Below are 22,819 nucleotides of genomic sequence, written 5' to 3'. Positions count from 1 at the left end.
AATAACACGGGTGTATGCTGAAACTAACTGTTGGGCTACAACAGGGGTGGCCAAACTGCAGCTTGGGAGTCACATGTGGCTCTTTCACACAGATTGTTTGGATCTGGGAGCCCCCACTGCCCCATTGGCTGGCTTAAAGAAGGCATTTAAAGTTAAAGTTCTCTCTCTCTCTACCTTCCTTCCTTCCTTGAAATAATAGTTATTAAAGTTGCACATTTAATGACACCAAACATAGTGAAGCGAGATTCATCTCCCCCTTTTTAAACACAGGGTACCTCTGTACTGGTTGGTGAACACAATATACTTTTCTTTAAAACTAATGAGAGTTACATGCATGCCTAGAAGAGAATATTTAATCTACAGGAGACAGACAGACAGGCAAGACTGCCATACAGTCACTGAAGATTACAACAGGAGACAAAACCACTCTCATGAAAAGCCTAATGAATCTAGTGGTGTTGCTTTACTGAAGGGCTCTAATATCCCTGAAGAGCTGGATAAGAGAACTCTCTCCAAGGGGGAGGTGTAACTTTCAGAAATTCTGACATGGTATTAGAGCAGAAAACTAGGCCGGAAGAGTTATAAAATATTGACTGAGAACGCTAGTATCTATTTAGGTGCAAAGGGTGTTATGCAGGCAACCACCGGAGACTCTCCTATATGGCAAGCCTGAAGAATGAAAACTAGGTTATGTGATTCCAATTATTTGCAGAGCAGTATGAAGAATCCAGGAATTAATTTTTAAAAACATATTTTACCTCAGAGGTACTAATCTGAAATAAATTCCTTGATTTAAGTATTGCCACAGAAATATGTCCCCTCCCCCTTGTGAAATCTACTAGTTAGACAAAGCTCTTAGTATACAGATGAAAAATATTTTTCAAAACCCAGTGGGTATTGCTGTGAAGTTAGGACCTATGAGGAGTCCTGTAAAATCAGAACAGCAGTCCATCTCAGCTAGCATCCTTTTCACACAGTGACCAACCAGCTGCTCTGGAGGTTTGCTTTTGTCACCATGGCTAGTAGCCATTGATGAATCTATCCTCTAATCCCCTTTTGTCTAATCCCCTTTTAAAAGTTATCACTATATCCACTGGCAGTGAATTCCACAATTTAGTTACTAATTGAGTGAATAAGTACTTCCTTTTGGTCATCCTGAATATATTTGGTTCCCATAATAACAATGATAAAAGCTTAATAATTAAACAGAATTCTGGGTCTTAGGCCAAAAACAATTTTTGAACTGTTTGAAGGAGATCCTGAAGATCTGAGTTCAGGAGACCCTCCTGTGAGACAAAAGGTTTGTGCGATATAAACACATGAGTTTCCCAGTGGATTCCCCATTCGCTTTGTTTCTGGGAATGTCAGGCTTTCTTAATTAGTATATTAGTAATGCCTGACATTTTGAGATGTGGTGCTGGAGAAGAATCTTGAGAGTCCCTTGGACTGCAAGAAGATCAAATCAGTCAGTCCTAAGGGAAATCAACCCAGACTGTTCCCTGGAAGGTCAGATGCTGAAGCTGAAGCTCAAATACTTTGGCCACCAAATGAGAAGGGAGCACTCACTGGATGACAGATCCTGATGCTGGGAAAGACAGAAGGCAAAAGAAGAAGGGAACGGCAAAAGATGAGATGACTGGACAGTGTTACTAACAAACATGAATTTGAGCAGATTTCGGAGGATGATGGAAGACAGGAGGGCCTGGCGTGACTTTGTCCATGGGGTCACAAAGAGTCAGACTCGACTGTGCGACTGAACAACAATGCCTGACAATCTTCTCTGGACTAGAATTAGTTGGCAGATTTATTTAATTATTTGCAAATGAGAGGACGGGCTGAAACTACTGGTGTTACTGCTGGTATTTAAGAAAATGCAGGCCATCATCCAGTTGGGAGCAAACAAAGACGGGTTGGAAGCAAACTGGAAGGTGACACAGTGAAATGATCTGGATTTTGTCAAAGTTTCTGGTGCTAAAATCTATTTTTTTGGTCTTCTCACTGTACTGTGAAAGGTTGCAACAAGATACAATTACATATTCAGTGTTTTTTGTTTTTAAAAACTCAGCTGGATCAAAAGTTTAATCCTGATCACTCCAACATTAATATAATGCTTCCAAAACAGAATTCACCTGATGCTTTAGTGAGCCTCCTGAAAATGAGACTTTAGAGTGAATGGGGAATCCACTGGGAATACAGCTCTATGTGTCTTTACTGACGGATCCTAGAGCCTTGATAGAACAATCAAGACAGTGTTTCTAGTAGTTTGCAGTGTATAGAGCTTCACTACATAGGTGACAGGGCCTGAAAACTCAATGGGATCTGGAAACTTTTCTTCATCTCAAATATTATAAAACTCTGCCCACTGTAATAGTTTTCATTTTCCCCAAAGACAAACATGTTTCATTGAGTTCCTCCATAGAGAGTTTGCCAAAAAGTCAAACCCCACAAGAATCATAGAGTTGGAAGGGACCTTCAGGGTCATCTAGTCCAACCCCCTGCATAATGCAGGAAACCCACAAATACCTCCCCCTAAATTCACAGGATTTTCATTGCTGTCAGATAGCCTCTGTTGAAAAACCTCCAAGGAAGGAGAGCCCACCACCTCCTGAGGAAGCCTGTTCCACTGAGGAATCGCTCTAACGGTCAGGACGTTCTTCCTAATGTTGAGTCGGAAACTCTTTTGATTTAATTCTGGTCCTGCCTTCTGGGGCCACAGAAAACAATTTTACACCATCCCTGTGGCGCAGTGTTAAAGTTGCAGTACTGCAGTCCTAAGCTCTGCTTATGACCTGAGTTTGATCCCCTGTGGTAGCTGGGTTTTCAGGTAGCCAGCTCGAGGTTGACTCAGCCTTCCATCCTTCCAAGGTCGGTAAAATGAGCACCCAGCTTGCTGGGGGATGGGGTGGGTGGGGAGTATAGATGACTGGGGAAGGGAATGGCAAACCACCCCGTAAAAAGTCTGCCATGAAAGCATTGTGAAAGCAACGTCACCCCAGAGTCGGAAACGACTGGTGCTTGCACAGGGGACCTTTCCTTTTTCCTTTCCTATATGACAGCCCTTCAAGTACTTGAAGATGGTGATCATATCACCTCTCAGCTGCCTCCTCTCCAGGCTAAACATTCCCAGCTCCTTCAACCTTTCTTCATAGGACTTGGTCTCCAGACCCCTCACCATCTTCGTCACCCTCCTCTGGACCCATTCCAGCTTGTCTATATCCTTCTTAAAATGTGGTGCCCAAAACTGAACACAACACCCCAGGTGAGGTCTTACCAGAACAGAGTAAAGTGATACCATCACTTCACATGATCTGGACACTATACTTCTGTTGATACAGCCCAAAATTGCATTTGCCTTTTTAGCCACCACATCACACTGTTGACTCATGTTCAGTGTATGAGCCAATAAGACCCTTAAATCCTTTTCGCACATACTACTACTAAGACATACCCTTGTTTGTTATCATTATGGACATCTAAGAGGCTAATACAGAGACAAAATCTTCATATGGAAGATTCAAACAATGTCCCATTTTTTCTATGGATAAGCCAAGAAGGCAAGTATAATAGAAATATTGTTTTCCAGTATGCCTGACATGGAAAAATACATTGCAAAAATTATGTTTTCTTCCCCTCCCATGTAGTGCCAAACACACACACACACACACACACACAATAAAATCAATAGTGCCAAAAACACACACACATACACAAAGTTCTTTTGAAAATCACAACTTATAATACTGCATGCTGTTTATTGATTTTATACAGAATTTAAAAAGATTGAGTTTCTGTTCAAACAAAGGAATGAATGAAAACAAATGATAATGCAGCAAAACTGCATCATGAAGACCCTTCATATTTCAAAGTCTTGGTTCCAGAAATGCATCTGTATCATGCCGGCAGCACCTTACAAATTCAGGTTAAGAAAACTCTTAACCTGAATTTGGTGGGAACCATTGATTATGTCTTGCTTCAACCTCTCCTCCATTAATTTTCTTCCCAGTATCTGTGACACTCTTGCTGGCGTGACTTGGGCTTTGTCATAAAGGTTGCATTTGGCCCTGTTGTTCCCTCTTTCCAAGGATTCCAAATGCTATCTCACAGAGACTGAGGGAAAACAAATTTGGGAAAGAGAAACAAGAAGCACAGGTATCACCCCCTATCCCCACAGCAGAAGTATTCTCTATGCAGTAAGGATAGTGTTCCCAGTCCCATGTGGGAGCCTTGCCTTGTCTATTTCTTCCTTCAATAGTGGCTTGCAGAACTATTTTACTAAGGGTTAATAAGATTGCCAATCCCTAGTGGGGGGGGGGGCAGGGGATCCACAGTTTGGAAGCCCTCCCCCCACTTCAGGGTTATCAGAAAGTGTGTGTGGGGGAGATGTCTGCTGGGCACTCCATTATACCCTATGGAGACTGATTCCCATAGGGTATAATGGAGAATTAATATATGGGTTTCGGGGGCTCGGGGAGGAGGATGTTTTTTGAGGTAGAGACGCTAAATTTTCAGCATAGCATCTGGTGCCTTTCCTCAAAACATCCTCAAGTTTCAAAAAGAGTGGACCAGGGGATCCAAATCTATGAGCCCCACAAGAAGATGCCCCTATCCTTCATTAGTTCCAAATGGGAGGCAGGCATTTAAAAGGAATGTGGCCCCTTTAAGTGTGATGGACAGAACTCCCTTTGGAGTTCAATTGGGCTTGTTGTGCCCTTGCTCCTGGCTTCACCCCCGAAGTCCCCAGATATTTCTTGACTCAGACCTGGCAACCCTAGAAGGGTAAGAAAGTGATAGTAATTCTCCACTGTGCTTTGAGGTGATCATCCAGACAAGCCCTTCAGTATAGAGGAACAAGTTATTTGTTAATAGATTCAGGAATATTAGAGCAGAAAATTGAGAGCTGGAAGCAAACCAAAAAAATAAAAGATGATACTTGGAAGGATAGCTGTGTTATTTGAAGCTTACCTGTATGGATAGCCATGGTACTTGGAGCGAAATATTGACAGCAGGAAGCTGAAGAAGAAAACGACCAGCCCCAGGCCCACCAGGCATATTACTGGAGGAGAAATAATCAAAGTTCAAAAAGCTCAAGAAAGGATATTATATTCAGCATTAGTTAACATGTTCAGCATTTACAACAGAATGTTGAAGTACAAGCCTGTCCCTTGGTGTCCTCCCTGCTTCATCCCACCGAACACGACAATAAGGAACCAAATGGATCATGTCTTTCTCATGACTAAAACCCATGGAAGCTGGCAACATGCAAATATTTCTTGGCGCTTGCTGCTGGAGAATTTGGAAGTACAAATGTCATGACTAATCCTGGGTGCATGTCAGACCCTTTGGGGCAAAACGGTGGCACCTCAAGAGAATGTTGCCACAAGTTTACCAGTCACACCACCAAAACTCCTGCATCAAAACAGAAAGCTTCTGACTCAGTCCATTATGAGTTAGAAGATGTTCGTTAAAATGGCCACTAATGTGTGATGTCTACTAGCTGTGGAATATACTGTACCTCAATCAGACCATTTTGCAGTTGCCTAGCAAGAAGCAACTGGAATGGGGAGGCTTCTGGCTTTTGGGAGAACTACAGAAGACTCCATGTCTCTCCAAGTACTTTCTCTATTGTAAGGAAATGGACCCTTAAGAAAATGGACCAATGAGTAATAAGTGATGAACAACACACAGTAGGAACGTCAGTAGTCCATTCACAGCATAGCACAAGTCTGACACTATCACAACATGACAAAACTGAAACATGAAGCCAGGTATTCCTGTTCATTTTATACCTAGCCTCAACTAGAGTCAGGGCTTTTTCTGCCCGGTGGAACAAGCTCCCACTAGAGATCCATGCCCTGCAGTGCTGGCTGCAATTCTGCAGGGCCTGTGAAACAGAGCTGCTCCACCAGGCCTTTAGCTGAGGTGGTGGACATCACCGATATTGCTGCCCTGTCACATGCTGGCCCACTTGGGAGTACTGACTGATTATGATTACTATCATTTATTGCTATTGTTCAGCTAGGGACCAGGATTCTGAAATGGCTGCCATCTGTATTTTTAATTAGTCAACTAGTTTGTTTGGTTTTATGTTTGAGTTAGCTGTTTTATTCTTGACGTGACTTGCCCTGAGCACATCTGGGAAGAGCAGGATACAAATGTGACGTAATAAATAAATAACAAATGCTGCTACTTGTAATTTTTGACTTACAAATATGGTCGGGAAACATAGAACTGCACAGCTAGACTGCAGATGAATCCTTCATGAGGAACAGCTCTTGAAGATACATTGCAAACTGCTTTTGACAGAAGAGAGAACTTCCAAAACAGTTTGCAAGACATAGCATGGGGAGTTGATAAACAACATGAACCCTCCCCCCCTCCTAAAAATGTCATTGAACATAAATGAAGCTGGCTTACCGAAGTCAGACTAGTGGTCTATCTAGTTCAGCTTTCTCTGCTCTGACCAACAAATCCTCTTTCGTGCCTCTGAGAGACAGAAAGTCTTGCCTGCTATCTGAGATTCTTTCCCAGGAGATGCCAAGGACTAAATCTGGGACCTTTAGAATGCAAAGCATGTGCTCTGTCCCTGAACCACAACCCTCGCACCGAGTGTATGCAGTCTCTTGGGCATGCACACCTAAATTTAGCTTGTTGGATTCTGGTCTGCACTATTGTATAATATGAAATCCAAAACAGCATATCTTCAAATCTGTGAGAATGTGTTCAACATCTGAATAAATACATTTGCAAATACAGTGGACAAAAAAGTGGAGACATATTTCAGAATATGCAAACTTTCATGCAAATCTATAATAATCACATGCACGAATATTAGGAGAACAACAGCAGTGATTGGGCTCATTGCATTCCAAGGACTTACTTCTCCGTTTCCCAACATCCCCTTTGGAGGTAGCAGCTTCATTCAAAAGAACCATCCCCATGGTGATAGCAGCATCTATATTGTCGTTGTCAAGGAAACAATAGAAATACAGAAGTCTCACACAGCCAAGAGGTGCATCTCCAAACTTTGAGTATTGATTTTATGTAAATGGGGAGGAAAAAGGGTCAAACATCTTCTTTTCCACAATGTATGTATTGTGAATGTATGCAAAGCTGTCAGGAGAGGAGGAAAAAATAATACAAAAGAGATTAATCTTATGTAGAATCTGCACTGATTGTTTACTTTTAGCTACTTTTAAATTTCTGTAATTCAGTGAAACAGAGTAGCTAAGGTTTTTGGGGAAAAAAGTATTTCAGTAAGTACACTAATGATGCTTTGCTACATTAGGTAAATTTCGTAAAGTCTTCAATAAACCTATGAGATATCTGGAAAACTCATGTACCAATTTTGGCGGTGCAAAATGAATATCGCCAGGAGACAGATACATGGTGCATAAAAATAATTACATTAATTCTCTGATTAACTGATGCATGCGAAACCATTTCAATAGGAGAAAGTATGCTGCTTCTCCGCCAGCGCTTCAAAGATGGATGCTATCTGTCTAATGTGCCACAAGAATGGAATAAAATCATTGTAGCGTCAAGAGTTTTCAGTCACGAGCCATTTTTAGATTCTTAATTGCTAGCTTTTACAAATGCAAACAAGCACATAATGATAAAATAATTTTAACTAATTTGCCAAGATCCTAAGCCATTCACGTAAATGTCTGAAAATGTACCCATGAAAAGAAACTGTTACTACTGTAATTAACATCTGTTCCAAGCAGTTGGCACACAACGGTCCAAGCAGGATTGATGTATCGTGGGAGCGGCATCTATTTCTAGACTCAAAATAAAAAACAAAACCATTTTCTAATCTTTTTAAAAAAAATGTTGCCTCATTAGTGCTCACAGTGACAAACTGAAATTATCTACTAGGCATCACCCTTCTTGCAAGCATTCCTGCATTAACAGGCTCCATTGCTGACCATTCACAGCTGGATCGTTTTTATTCATTTATACCCTGTTTTCTTCCCAAAAGGTACTCGAGCATCATTCTCCCTCTCTCCCGTTGGCCCTCGCAACAACCCTGTGAATTAGGTTAGGCTGGAAGACGGCAACTGGGACACAGTTACTAAGAGAGCTTCCATGGCAGGGTGAAGGTTCAACCCCAGGTCTCCTCGATCCAGATCTGACAAACTAGCCACGGTATGACACTTGACCTCATTTTCTAAGAACAAAGCAATAAAGGAAGTTATTGGATGTGAGCAGAAAGTTACTGGATAAAAGGTCCGAGTTATTAGTTTATTTATGACCTCCATGGACTGCACTTTGTACTTTCTTAAGGATAAAAGGCAAGATGGAATATGAACATATGAAGCTGCCTTATACTGAATCAGACCCTTGGTCCATCAAAGTCAGTATTGTCTTCTCAGACTGGCAGCGGCTCTTGAAATGAATCTTTCAAGAAAAAAGCCTACTTATTTAAAAGTTTCCATTTTTTCCTAATTCAGATACATTAAGCTGCCCCTATAACAATTAAAACAAATAGTTGCGGTACTTACTAGAATCCTTCTGCTACCCCTAAAAGCTCAATCTAAATTCTGTGGTCATGCAGCACATGTGACTTCTGCACTGCAGTATTTGTGGTCTGCATAGAGACAAAAGAGCAACTGAGAAACTCAGGATTTCTGTTTGCAATATACAGGCACTTAATTCTCAACAGGGCTTTTTTTGGTAGAAAAAGCCCAGCAGGAACTCATTTACATATTAGATCACACACCCCAATGTCACCATTATTTCACACAGAGCTTTCTGTAGAAAAAGACCAGCAGGAGCTTATCTGCATATTAGGCCACACCCCCGATGCCAAGCCAGCCAGAACTGTATTCCTGTACGTTCTTGCTCAAAAAAAGCCCTGTTTCTCAACAAGGCTCCATCTGTGGGTAATTAAATCTGGGGACTGAGGCCATGGATGGACAAGACAGCTGTTTCTACAAACCTGAGAGGAGTCCCAGATTTTCAGAAAATTTGGAATAAAAAAATAAAACATAGAACAATGCTCTTTGCAAGTCCTTGCAGGATCCCCATCATGTAACTGGTTGGCACTATGCAACACAGCAGTTGGGCAGGAACCACATAACTGGGCCAAACTCTTCTTAGGGAAAGAAAAGGAGGCAGATTAAGGTCAGTTGGCTGGTAGGCGGGAAGGAGAAAAGCAAGCAGGAAAAGTGGAGAGGCTATTAGGGCTTTCAGGGAAACAAAATAGTAGGGGTGAGGAAAATGAGATGCCACTAGCAAGTCTTTGTGGGTCCCTTTCAGGGTTGCAAGGTCTAACTCAAGAAATATCTGGGGACTTTGGGTGTGGAGCCAGATGACTTTGGGGGTGGAGCCAGGAGCATGGGTGTGACAAGCATGATTGAACTCTGAATGAAGTTCTGGCCATCACATTTAAAGGGACTGTGCGCCTTTTAAATGCCTTCCCTCCATTTGGAATAATGAAGGATATGGGCACCTTCTTTTGGGGCTCATAGAATTAGAGACTTGGAGGTTGTTTTGAGGAGAGGCACTAGATGCTATGCTGAAAATTTGGTGTCTCTAGCTCAAAAACCAGCCCCCCCCCCCGAGCCCCAAAAACCCATTTATCACTTCTCCATTATACCCTGTGGGAATTGGTCTGCAAAGGGTATAATTTGAGTGCCCAGCAGCAGCAGACATTTCCCTCCCCCCAAACTTTCTGATGACCCTGAAGCAGGGGGAGGGCCTCCAAAATGGGAGATCCCCTGCCCCCACCTAGGGAATGGCAGCCCTAGTCCCTTGCTTGTATATATTCTAAGAGGGATCTAGAGCACTGAAGATAGCAGACTCATTCTATTCCAATGTCTGATGAAGTATGCATGCAAACGAAAACTTACATTCTGAATAAAACTTTGTTGGTCTTACAGGTACTACTAGACTCCTACTTTCATCCGGTTTTAGTTGTTTATAGCTCAGCTAAGAGCATCTTCTCCATTGGGGTGATTTGCATTTGTTCAAGGACAAAAGAAAAGTGAGTGCTTAACCATTCACCTCCTTGGACCATGTTCCACGCTCATGTTTGTCATGCAAATGCTGGTCCAAGAGGTATAAAAGGAATTGGGACAGTATAAGAGTTAGGGCAATGATAAATGTCACAAGCAATTCAGTGGACTTTAAAAAAAACAAAAACAAAATTACATCTAGAATGCCAGAGAGAAGAAAAGGCTGATCCTCTTTCTTTTGACATTCTAGTTTTGTCTAAAGAGCAATTTTTTAAAAAGAAGAATGACAGAAAAGGGTATATTCAAATGAAAGGTGTACCACTTGATTCCTGCTGAATCTGCTAAATGATACATTGGACTTACCTGAAGGTTCTTTCTCTTCTGTGAAAGAGAAGTCATCCGAACAAGCAGAGGCATGACCTAACTACTTCCTGGATGACTTCCTTCCACTGAAGGAGAATGGGTCCACATCCTGATCTCTATTTCCAAGCCTATTCAAAGGCAGCATATCTACTGAGTTCCATCAATGTGTCTTAAAAATTATGTCTAGAACAGGGGTGGCCAAACTTGCTCAATGTAAGAGCCACATAGAATAAACATCAGATGCTTGAGAGTCACAAGACGTGAAGGTCAGATGCTTGAGAGAAGGAAAATAGATGGGGAAGGGAGGAGGGAGGGAGAGGTATAAATAAAGCAATTTTAACATTATATGCATTCTCCCAGCCACCAGCTGGCTTGGAGAAGTTATTTCAAGAGACAAATGCCTTCCCAAACTGGTGATTGGGGTGGTGAGGGCTTCAAAAGCCACCCAATATGTATGAAAGAGCCACATGTGGCTCCCAAGCCACAGTTTGGCCACCCCTGGTCTAGAACGTATCCTGCTATTGATACTTTCTAGATTGGAGTCCTGTACGCTTATTTAAAAGCCCCCCCCCTCCCAAGTTTTAGTCAAAAATCTCCTTTATCTGTTTATTTCATTTATATCCTACCTTCCTCCCCAATAGGGTCTCAAAACAGTTTACATTGTTCTATTCTCCACCACTCCATCCTCACAACAAGCATGCTGCTGAGTGACAGCATGTGGCGGGCCAGTAAGCTTCCATGTCAGAATGATGATTTCGACCTGGATCTTCCAAATTGTAGTCTTGACACTCTAACCACTGTCTCTCATCAGGGGCGCTGTGTCTAGAGTTCCTGCCACTTCTAGATTAGCCATTCTGGGATTTCTCCAGTTGACAGGCAATGCAGATGTGACAGGGAGAAAATACTGGTAGCACCAAGAAAAGAAGATTTCAGACCTTTGAGAAACACTTGAAACAACTTTGATCATAACATAGATGGAAGGCTGTCAGGGCTGTAGGTTTTTTTAGTTAGTTTTTTTTATTATTATTATCCTGAAGAGAGACTTTGACATGTTGCCTTCACTTATCTTTGCCAGTCTGAATGAGGAACCAGACAGGGTTCCTTGTTCATCATATTATTTTTATTTACTTTGCTTGACAGGATTTTGCAGGGGATGTTAAGAAAAGGAAACCTGGGCAACTTAGGAGCTGTGATAAGGTTTTCAAAATAAAATTAAATTTTACGGACAGGTAATGTTCTGTCACTTATTTGAAAAGACTCCTGAGAATCTCCATGAGCCACGAATTCATTGGGTTAAAGAGAACTTGCCACCTACTGGAAGATATTTAAGTCAATTAAACATATGCATTTCAGCCTATCAATTAATGCATATGCAGATGAGAAAAAACTACAGAGGAAAAAGGGACACATTTTGTTTTGAGAGGATGCCCTTGTGTTGCAGCTAGACATTATTCTCTGTCACACAGGAAGAAATGTCTCTTCTAAGATGGAAAAGGCCAACTGCAGGTTGTCAGGTAGTTATCTTATTTCCAGCATTTGGTATTTAGCCTAAAGATACTACAGTCTGAACATATGAGCACATGAAATTGTCTTCTACTGAGTCAGACAATTTGTCTATCAAGGTCAGTATTGTCTGACTGACAGTGGTTCTCCAGAGTCTCAGGGGGATGTGTTTCACATTGTCTTCTAACTGAATCCCTCTAATAGGAGACGCCGGGGGCGGGGGGGGGGGGGGTTAAACCTGAGACCTTCTGCAAGCAAAGCATATCCTCTACCCCTGAATCAAGGCCCTGTCCCATAATGGATGTCCATTGCCTACTCACACTTGGGCACTATTTTAGCCAATACATTTTTAATTGATTAGTGTAACTCAAAAATTGACTACACTGATTAGTTTAATTCAATAATTGACTACACTGATCCATTGATCCACTTTCTAGCTTTTTAATCCTTGCATTCTCCAGCACCAGGGGAAGGAAGGATGGATGATTTATTTTCAGTTATTAACATCCCGCCTTCCTAGGTCAAATAAACACTCAAGGCAGGTCAAAAGCTGATAAAGCACAGTGTGTTCCTAATGATCACAGTTAAGAATTCAAGAGCTCATAAACATTAAAATTGTCCACAACTTAGCATTTTAAATCTGTGTGGGAAAAATGTAATTTTAAAAGGCTTTTTGAAATAAAACAAGCCTTTAAATGATGTTGGAAGGTCTGTAAGAGTGGGGGGAGTAAGGAGTTCCAAAGGTCAGGGGTGGCCAGGGGAGTTCCAAAGGTCAGGGGTGGCCAAAGAATGAAGCAAGAAGAGGTTATCAACTTTGGCTCTCTGGTACGCAACACAGGGGAGCACAAGTTTTTAAACCTTTGCTTTATGACAATGTTGATTATATTCTTTTTAACACTGATGTGGCCTGCTGGAAGCTTAACAGAAAGGCAGCTTATAAACCTTTCAAATGGAATTTAAAACAAATAAATCCAGTTGGTGATCTTTAACCCGGGTGGTAAAATTTTAATGAACTAAACAGACAACTTCCTGCCCTTTAAATGGTCCCCCTCAAATGGAGGGCAAAATGGCAGGGGCAGCACTGAGAATGAACACTGCCTCCTTTCCTAAATGCCTATTTGCAAGGGATGGTGGGTAACTAAATCTGGTCTCAGGATGCCTGTTTAAAACCAAAGCAATTGGCTTATTTACATCAGAGGCTGAGCAAAATAATGACCTTTGGCAGTACAAGGGACACTGGCACCGCTGGCTAGACTGTTAAAAAGGCAGGGAGACAGAACTGGCGGAGTTGTTCGTTCATTGTACGTGGACAGGCAAACACTTGGCCTCCTTGTCCTTCAAGCAACTCAGCTGGAAAATTGAAAAAGTAAAATCTCATGAAAAAAAACCCACACCAAAAAACAGATGCTGCATCTGACGCGAGATATCCTGAGCAAATAAATTACAAATGCATAAATAAATAAAAGGTCACTGGCTCGCCATGAGTTGGCCACTCAAGTATCCATTTTAATTTGCAGAAGGATGAGCATCAGGGTTAACCCTCAAGCTTCAAAAGGCGCTAAAAACCTACCCCAAGGCCATTATTTATTTAATTCAATTATTCATAGGGTAATAATTACCAACATTTATCAAATCCTCAGAGAAAAGGGATGGGGCTGCAAGCATAGCCAAGTAGGCAGGGGGGGGAAATGCAGTCAGCTTCTCTACATCGTGGGCTTCTGATGGTTGCCCAATCCTTTTGCACTGTCTGGTGCCAGCTGAAGACAGAGCAGTCTCCTTTGCATTGAATATACAATAGTGGCAATGCAGAATGCCATGGGTTCGGAGCCTGCAGTGACTTTCATTTTCTTCACAGTTTTTCACAAGCATGGAACAGCAGCTGACACAACATGGCCAGCAGCTCTCCTGTTGCTATTTGTCGTCTTAGCTTAATATCTTCCACACCCTATCAACGCTATCCAGTGCTTGCCAAAAATGGCACACTTCTCTTAAAACCTGTTTGAAATGGTTTGTTTTCTCTGCATCACAGGAGGGACTGAACTTTGATTGATAGGGATACCACCACAGGCTCCAAATTATTGATGGATAGAAATAATGTGTTCTTGATGGATAGACATTCTTGATGGATAGACATACATACTTCCTGGTACAAGAAGCTCAAAGTGGATCACAACAGGGCCCGTTAGTTGTCAAACATCACAATTTACACCCTAAGACCAACCTTTACATCCATTTGCTTTTAGACCACGCAATCTACCATGTTACCAGGATGCTACTAATGCAAACAAGTTCCTCAGTGTATTTGCGTTTGTGCTCCGGTAGGGGTTGAGGATCTTCCTACATGCTGCATTATAATGTCTCTATACTAGAACCCAGATATAACTGTCTGGCAGCCATCTTAGCCAATTTGACTGTGTGCACAGTTGAGAAGAAAACAAATTCTTCTTGGAGATGTAGACCCACATGTTACACACATGGAAGACCTATATGCTCCAATGTTAGAGTGATCTGGCTATGACATCTATCACCCAGCTGATCTGTCTGGCTAGGCTAGTATCCCCTCTCTCCCTCACCACTCCATCTGAGTCTCTCCTGAAGCTCCATACTCAGTGGGAAAGGATGACTATCCCAGATAGGAGTAGAGTGTGCATTCTTCAGTCAAGGGTATATGAGAGTTGCATTCCCCTGCTAGCACCTCGAAATGAGCAAACCCATATGCTCTGGCTGCCAAGATAATATGTGCAAAAATGACGTTAAACTTAAAATCTGTAGTTTTGTAATCTGTGCATCATCTCATCCTATCGGGATGGAATTCTAGCAGGAGTTTCTTTGTATATTAGGCCATACACTCCTGTTGTAACCAATCCTCCAAGAGCTTACAAAAAAGAGCCTTGTAAGCTCTTGGAGGATTGGCTACATCAGGGGTGTGTGGCCTAATACGCAAAAAGGAGCTTCTGCTAGAATTCTATCCCTGATTCTGATCATTGTTTTTATTCTTTGGCCGCACATAGTGAGGATTTACTATGTAAGGAGAGATCAAAGATAAAAGCATCTGTCCCCACCCTGATTTGAGGGAAGGAAGGAGAAAGCAGCTCTCTTTTCCCTCTTGTAGCTTCACTGGGTAGCTATTTTACTCAGTGGATGGAGTCAGAATGTGAATCCCAGCTTGTCCCCAAAATAGCTGTAAGCTGGAAACTTAAGCATTCAGCAGCTGTTTGAGTTGCTCGATGCCACCATCTGAACTTCTCAGCTCAGAATTCAATTGTGAATGCTGAACAAGGTACCGTATTTTTCGCTCCATAAGACGCACCTGAGCATAAGACGCACCTAGTTTTTAGAACCGTTTGTGTGAATTTAGAGGCATTTGTGTGAATTTTTTGCAGTATTCACTCCTTAAGACGCACACACTTTTCCCTCCACTTTTTTTTGGGGGGAAAGTGAGTCTTATGGTGCAAAAAATACTGTAACTTTCTCTGCTAACAGTTTCGCTGAGAAATTTGAGGCATTTCTATATAAGAACAGAACTCTTCTAACAAAACAGCAGACCACAGGTCCTTGCCAACTAACTCCCTTCAATGTCAATCCAAGTACATCATCCTGGTAGGAAGCTCAAGCAGCAAAATTCTCATCTAAAAAGAGTTTTTTTAAAAGGAGACCACCCCTAAGTCAAGCTTTGATGAAGCCTGTATGTTTTTGATGATCCATGCCACTGAGAACTGACATTCTATCTATAGCTATCAGATCCGTGAAGGTAAAGATTCTAAAAATCCATTTCAGTCTAGTCCAGCTACACCAGTCAGAGTATGGAAGTACAGCTAACTGGATGACAGAACACTGATTTTCCGATCCTTCCTTTTCAGCGAGATAACACTCAGACTATTTTGAAAGGTGCCAGTCAAACCAGTTGGAGAAAATAGGTTTTGAAAAGCCTGAAAATGAGAACCCCAAATAAAAGTTGAGACAAGGATGTACAATTACACTTTTTAAAAAATCCCAAGTATGTGGACTAGAGACGATAAAACACTGATTTGTTCTCAGTAGCAAGAAATATTCTGTGTTTAACCCTTTGGAGAAGTAGGAGCAGAAGTATACAGTCCCTTCCTGGGTTGGGAGGAAAAAGTTTATTTTCCAAATCCCTAGCCCTGTCTCGACATTCTACCTAGTCTCTACATTCTTTTACTTAACCGAAATGATCATTTCCTATTCTGCCTTTCCCCGAAAACTTTGGGTTTTTAATTTTTTTTAACTGACACAAACCAGGAATTAACTAAAATGGAAATTCAACCTGGGCAGCAAGCTGCTGCCATGTTAAAATTGACCCAACAACATCCAATTAGATAAACTGTTTTCCATTTCTGCTTAGCTACCAACATTTTTATCTGTGTTAAGTGTATTAAGTGAAGAATTAATAATAGGGGGAAGAAAACCCCTGCAGGTTATTGTAAATCCCCCATAATAACAACCACCAAATTATCACTTGCTGTACAAGCAAATACATTACTTAAAATGGAAAGTCTTTTGATAAGGAAAATATTTATTACCCAAGTTGCATTAAGCGGAATGTTTTCGCAACAGCAAGGATGAAAACAGTGCAGATTAGAGCTGCTAATCTTCAATGTTCTGGGGTGAGGAAACAGAAGCCAGTATTATGAAAGGCTTATGGTAAAATAAGCTGAGAATTGTTGCATGCTTGTGGCCAGGTGAAGAAATGTTATCTAAATTCTAACACCATGGGTGCATGGTTGAATGGGTGGGGTGAGAGAGGGAAAGATTAGTTTGGGATTCCTCTAGCTTCATTTTAAAAACGTTCAAAGCATGGGAAGACTGAAAAGAGATAAACTATGAATAGGGAAGGAAATAATGTTCCCAGCTTTAATGCTAACATCAACTATATGTTGATTTTAATACATAACCATTAGATGTTAGAAAGCAAGAGCTGAAGTTGGAATAAAACTACTCGGGCAGGAAGGTAACATTGCAAAGCTTTTGTTCCAGATATGGGACTACATTCTGAATCATCCAGGGCTTTTTTTGAGCAGGAACACAGTTCCGGCTGGTTTGGCACCAGGGGGTGTGGCCTAATATACAAATGAGTTCATGTCGGGCTTTTTCAAAAAAGAATCACCCATCATATAAAACCAAAGATTCCTCTGCAAGCCTTGATTAGTCTTCATAGAGGCACAGTTTCTTTCACGTTGTTTGGGTTCTTCCTGCACACAAACCATCTGTGTTAGGGAGAAGGCTGAAACAGAAACCTTTTTATTGGCATTCTAGTATTATACCTGGAAGTGTCTTCACTCAAGGTGAAGTAATCAAACATGAGGTCTCCCCTCCACCCCCATGCACTGAAGAACTGTTCTTGTAACTGCTGTGCTAAGACCCACCAACCTGTCTCTTCCACAGTGGATGCTAATTTGTGTAAAATAAATTCAATCTAAGCAGGCTTCTGTCCCCCTGCTGTAGACAATAAATTATGGACAAGTTATATTTCAGAGGAGATGCCATTGTTTGCTCCGTGTGTGAATTCTGTTAGCACTAAACACCAAATAGAGAGGAACTATCTAACATTTGCAAGTGTTACGATACTGCAGTCTTTCCTACCTACTGGCCACAGAGAGACAAGAACATACATTGACCCCACCCGCAAGTCTTTGGAAAGCCTCTAAAACATCACTGTTGCCAAATAAATACAATTATTTTATGTCAGTGTACTCAAAGAAAAGTGCCTTGAGCTTTGGTAAGTCTACTGAATGTAGATTTCTATCGAGTTGATCATTTTAGTTATACTGAAAATCATTCAGCCCATTGTGAATACATCTTACCTTCTGGGATGATTTATTGGTGGCTTTAAGGGGGAAAAAAACTCAGGGCAGCCAAAATATTGATATAAGCCTGCCTTAAAAATACAAACTATTATTTTGTGAAAATTACATACAGGCCCCTTCAGGCAACGATCATCCAACTGAGCTGGTGACAAATCTGTTTACAGTACATAAAGCTTCATTCTCAATTGCACCTGATAACAAGCGACTGTTGCTCTAGGAAGGAAAACAGGCCTTTGCCAGTTGAAGACAAATGAGAACAGATGCTGGGGAAAAATGGCACTACGTTGTTATTATAATGACAGATTAAAAGCGATCCAAATCTAAAAACAATTCTCAAGCTGCGTTCAGCATTCATTTTCTTTCCCCGAAAATACCTGTCCTCAGATGCACTGCTTAGAAAGAAAGCCAGTTTGTGGAAGTCAATCTGTTGCCAGGATGAAAAGTCCATATTTTGGCAAGTTTTGCCTTTCAAATTTTGCTGTGAAACAGGAAAAAAAAATGCCTTATAGGAGTCTCATTATCCTTTAAGCAAGCTTTAGATGGACCTAAAATGAATAGACTTTGACAGAATTAGCCTGGATTTTCTCTGATGTAAATGAGACAGGCGAGATGCTCAACGCTGTACAGACACCTGCTAGAAAAAGGCAGGAGCAGGAAGGCAAACCCAGCAAGCTCACGGCAACATGCTTTGATAGTATAATTGGAGAACATTTGTGGACTTTATGCTACACTGCTGAAGCACTGTCTTAAAAAAGCATGCTGTCAAGGAAGCTACGGAGATATTAGATGCTGGTGCTACTGGTATGCTTTCTTCTTGAGCTGGACAAACACCTGTGATTGTCACCAAAGAATCCTGGTGATTCATGCAGAGTAGGGCTCAGGGTCAGCCCTGCCAATAGGCAAACTAGGCAATTGCCTAGGGCACTGGCTTTTGAGGGCACCGCCATGTGACTCAGTAACATTATCAGTGCATAGGGGGAGCACCAGAATTTAGCCTAGCCTTGCCTGGCAGGGCTCCCCAACCAACTCTACCCTGATGCCTGCCAAGTGTTTTTAGAAAGTTGGTGGGGCCATCTGGGGATTTTGTCCATAAAGTCTTCTGACTGGCTGTGCAGATTTTTTTTTAAATGTTGCTTTGCAAGCAGTTGCCACCACAGCACAAAGGTTTTCACTGTGTCCCTGAATGTAAGCTGCAGTATTTCATGGCTGGCTCCACCTCCTGCCATTCTATAGCACTTTGTGGCTTAAGTCCATTGTGTCAGAATTCCAAAGGTGCACAAAAGGCTGAAAAAGGTGTGTGAAGTTGGCTCATCCTATGACACTTCAAGTCACCTTCTGGACAACTTCTACCTCTCGACCTAAATTAATTCATCAGAATCCAATACTTAGATGCTACAATCAAAACTTGGAATGTGATGAAAATACTACTGAAAGTATTTAGATATTCTGTTTCTGCATCAGGACTGGTTCCCATCAGCATCAAACCCTATTGCTTATTCAAGGTGGAAAGCTGCTGAAGTAACTCATCTAAAAGACATTTGTTCACAAGATTTTCTTCCTAAACAACTTCTGGAATGTAAACTACGAGTGAAAATCTATTGGTCCTTCTATTTACAGCTTTGTCATCACTTCTCAACTTAAAATTTTCTACCCTACTTTGTTCTCCACAAACTGATTTTGAACTCCTACTAGAGACCTCTGACAATACGTTTTAAGGCTTAACATCCCAAGTCTACAAATTGCTATTGCACAAGCTTACTACTACAAACTTGTCCTATAAAACATCCTGGAAAAGAGACTACAATAGGATATCCATGGATGACCAGCGGTCTATGAGCTGAACTTTAGCTACTACAGCCTCAAGTGACATGAACCTGCAAAACCTCAGCCCCAAGAAACTAGTTTTTATAAATCCATCCTACTCTTCCAACTGTTGAAAGGCTGTGGTAATATTGGTTCTTTTGCACACTGCTGGTGGCAATGTCCCCACATTGAACTCATTTGAAAACAAGTCCTGGAAATCACCCTCATAATGGATCGTTCTATTTCCTTTCCTCCAGAAATCATATTTTTGCATTATTGGTAAGACTCAGAGATTCTGCCAGTTTGACACAACTTGACCATTAGCTTGTTCACAGCAACAAAAACTGCAATAACATCACTTGGGAAATTAGGTGTTACTCCATCTCGTTCCTGCTATGAAAAAAAAAAATTGGGATCAAAATTGGAAAATATGGCAGATCAAATTTCTTCATCTGAAATATATCCGATAACTATTTCTTTTTCTGTAAATTGGCATACTTCTTTGAATACACAATTCAAGATATACTGCCACACAACATAACTTACCAACAATTTCTCTCATTCTAATCTTATTTTCATTAGTCTCCGCCAATGTCCTCTCTTTCCCTTCTTCTTTATCTTTGGGCAATCTAAGTTGCCTATGATAATTATGCCTTATGTGCCCACACTATCCAGGCCATCCTAAATTAATTCTGATCCATTGTTTTAATTGTTTAATTGTATTGATATTTTATTGTTGGTTTTAATGGTTTTATTATGTTGGAATCCACCCTGAGCCCATCATGGGAAAGGGCGGAATATAAATCTACGGAAATAAATAAATAATCTCTTCTAAGCGTGGGATGCTGCAAGGTTGTATTACTCACTCTGAATATATAACCAATGCCAAGAATTCTAATTATATCCTTAGACTTTATTTATTGTCAAACCTTTTATTGCACATAGTATCTATTTAACTTATTAGTCTGGTTTGAACATGAGACTGACATTTCTGTGCTGGTCTGGTCTTATGGATCTGCAAAGACCTAGTGCAGGATGAGGCTTTCAGCAGATCAAGATTACAAGAGTCAGAATCACTTCGGGGGGGGGGGGGGTACTTTTAAATTATAGGCCAAAAGGAATATTATAGCAGAATAATAAAATATAATAATGCAATTAAATAAACAAATGAATAAAGAATAAATGCCAATAATTTATCAGCAGAAATCAGCACAGATATCAGTCCCTGCAGTTTAGTGCACAACGGTTTGTTGCAATAGGGCATTTTGTTCTGACATCTACTTGCAAATCACTAGCTTCCTTGAAGAGAAGGATGACAACCAGGATACTTGGAAGTCACTTGCTCTGGGATGCACAGGAGGCAGGAGTGAAGATGAGGACTTCCTCCCAGGGAACAGAACTTCCTTATATTGCCAGTTTGTGAAAAGCTCTCTTGTGAATGATAGCAACTGGCTCAAAGAAAGGAGGAAACCTGATGTTAAGGAAGCCTTTCCAGAGCTCACTTAGCAGAATAAATTCTAAAACATTTATCTCTGCGGTCCTGAGACTGAAAGAAATAAAAGACTCACAAGATGTTTGCATTAAGGTCAACCTGTTTTTCAAGAAGAAAAGAGATTTACACGTAGTTGACAGAACAAAGCCTTCAATTCTCTCTCAGGAACAGGATGACACTCTTGACAACTGAGATATATAAATGTCAATCCCTAGGGAGAGTCCATTCTAGAAACACATTGGGCTACCCCCTGAGGAACTCTGAACAAGTTTGAACAATTGGAGCACTTTCCTGATAAATTGGAAAAAGACAAAAACTGATATTGATCACTCAGATAAGCCCCAACTCAATTGCCTTTGTTTCTGCCCCCCAGGAACTTAACAACACTGTTTTACAAAAACCCCTTGGAAGTTCAATAAAGTTGTTTAGAAAATCAACATTTTGCCATGGTTTTCTTCCCCTTGAAATAGGCATTTCTTTTTTTTTTTAAAAAAAAAGAAGTAACAGCTAATAATTAATGATGGCTTAAAGAGGATAATGAAACACAAAAAGTTCCATGTATAAGGGTCCACATGTAAGAGCTAGCAAAATCTCTTTGCATTCTAAATCTCAGTCTGACTGTATCTGTGTGTTTGTGGGGGTGGTGGGGGGTAGACCTCAAAACAAACCTCTTGAAGGTCTCTTGCTGCAAGGTAGAATGCGACTCTGTCATTAAGTTAGTTGTTTTGTCATCCTAACTACAAAACTATTAGTTCAAATACTGCATATGGAACAGAAAGCTATGAGAGTGGCGAGCCAGAATTGTAAAATAAATAAAAAATAAAGTATCACAGAGCCAGCACGGCATAGTGGTTGGAATGCCAGACTGATAGATCCAGTTTCGAATTCCCACTCTGCCATGAAAGTTTGCTAAGTGATCCTGGAGCAAGTCACACACTTAAACTGGCCCACAGGATCACCTTCAGAAGGATAAAATGGAACTGACTGGAAAGATGTGGGGTATGAATACATTGACTTTTTGAATGTATCCAATGCTTTGAGTCTGAGGGTTTTCATTTGGAAGTGAACTTCCACTGAAAACAAGGAGACTTGTCTTTGTGTGCATTATTTTCAAGATCATAAGGCAAACCTCCTCCGAAGAGTCAAATACTATTTAGAAACACTGCTGAATACTGTTGTTTGCTCCTGAATATTTGGGGAACACGGGCTGCTTTCACTCCATGTTCCTAAAATATCTTACTTGTCATCTTTATTAGGGCCTATTTTCTTAATCTATTCTCACTAACTCATATTGGCATGAAGTTGGGTTTACTCGCTAGAAAGGCATCACTGCTGCCTATGCACTTGTCTTAGCTCTACAGAATAAAGGCAATGCAAAAGAGTGCTTTATCAATGGATTTTGGCTATATTACTTTTCTAATGTATACAAGGGGCATTCAGTATTATTAATGGCTCTGCAAAATCGAAGGCTGCCTAATTTTTCCTGTGAACATTCCATACTCAGAGTCCTCAAAACTGAAAATAACATGTCAGTCTGTACTTGGGCAAAATTCTTCATGAAGGTCAAAATGTATATTTAAAAAGGTAGTCCCCTGTGCAAGAACCAGTCGTTTCTGACTCTGGGGTGACGTTGCTTTCACAACGTTTTCATGACAGACTTTTTATGGGGTGGTCTGTCATTGCCTTCTCCAGTCATCTACACTCCCCCCCCCCCCCAGTAAGCTGAGTACTCATTTTAGCAACCTTGGAAGGATGGAAGGCTGAGTCAACCTTGAGCTGGCTACCTGATGGAGCTATAGAATTCAAGTGTATGGGTATGTATATGCAAAGCATCAGTATCATTTATGTACCGTACTTCTGATATATGCCTCTTAGAG

The 22,819-nt window shown here is 41.0% G+C and overlaps 1 protein-coding gene across 2 annotated transcripts in view; it reads right to left on the bottom strand.

Annotated features, from left to right (window-relative positions):
• TUSC3 (tumor suppressor candidate 3) overlaps positions 1-22,819 on the bottom strand; it is a 187,421-nt gene that overhangs the window by 11,568 nt on the left and 153,034 nt on the right. For both annotated transcript variants that reach the window (XM_060246403.1, XM_060246404.1), the window contains 2 exons: positions 6,878-6,952; positions 4,963-5,053 (listed from right to left, as the gene is read on the bottom strand). In XM_060246403.1, coding sequence (XP_060102386.1) covers positions 4,963-5,053; positions 6,878-6,952 — 166 coding nt within the window. The remainder of the gene's footprint in view (positions 1-4,962; positions 5,054-6,877; positions 6,953-22,819) is intronic.

The sequence above is a fragment of the Heteronotia binoei genome, chromosome 9 (genome assembly GCF_032191835.1).
Source record: "Heteronotia binoei isolate CCM8104 ecotype False Entrance Well chromosome 9, APGP_CSIRO_Hbin_v1, whole genome shotgun sequence".
NCBI classification, from domain to species: Eukaryota; Metazoa; Chordata; class Lepidosauria; order Squamata; family Gekkonidae; genus Heteronotia; species Heteronotia binoei.
This window is presented reverse-complemented; position numbering and strand designations above follow the sequence as displayed.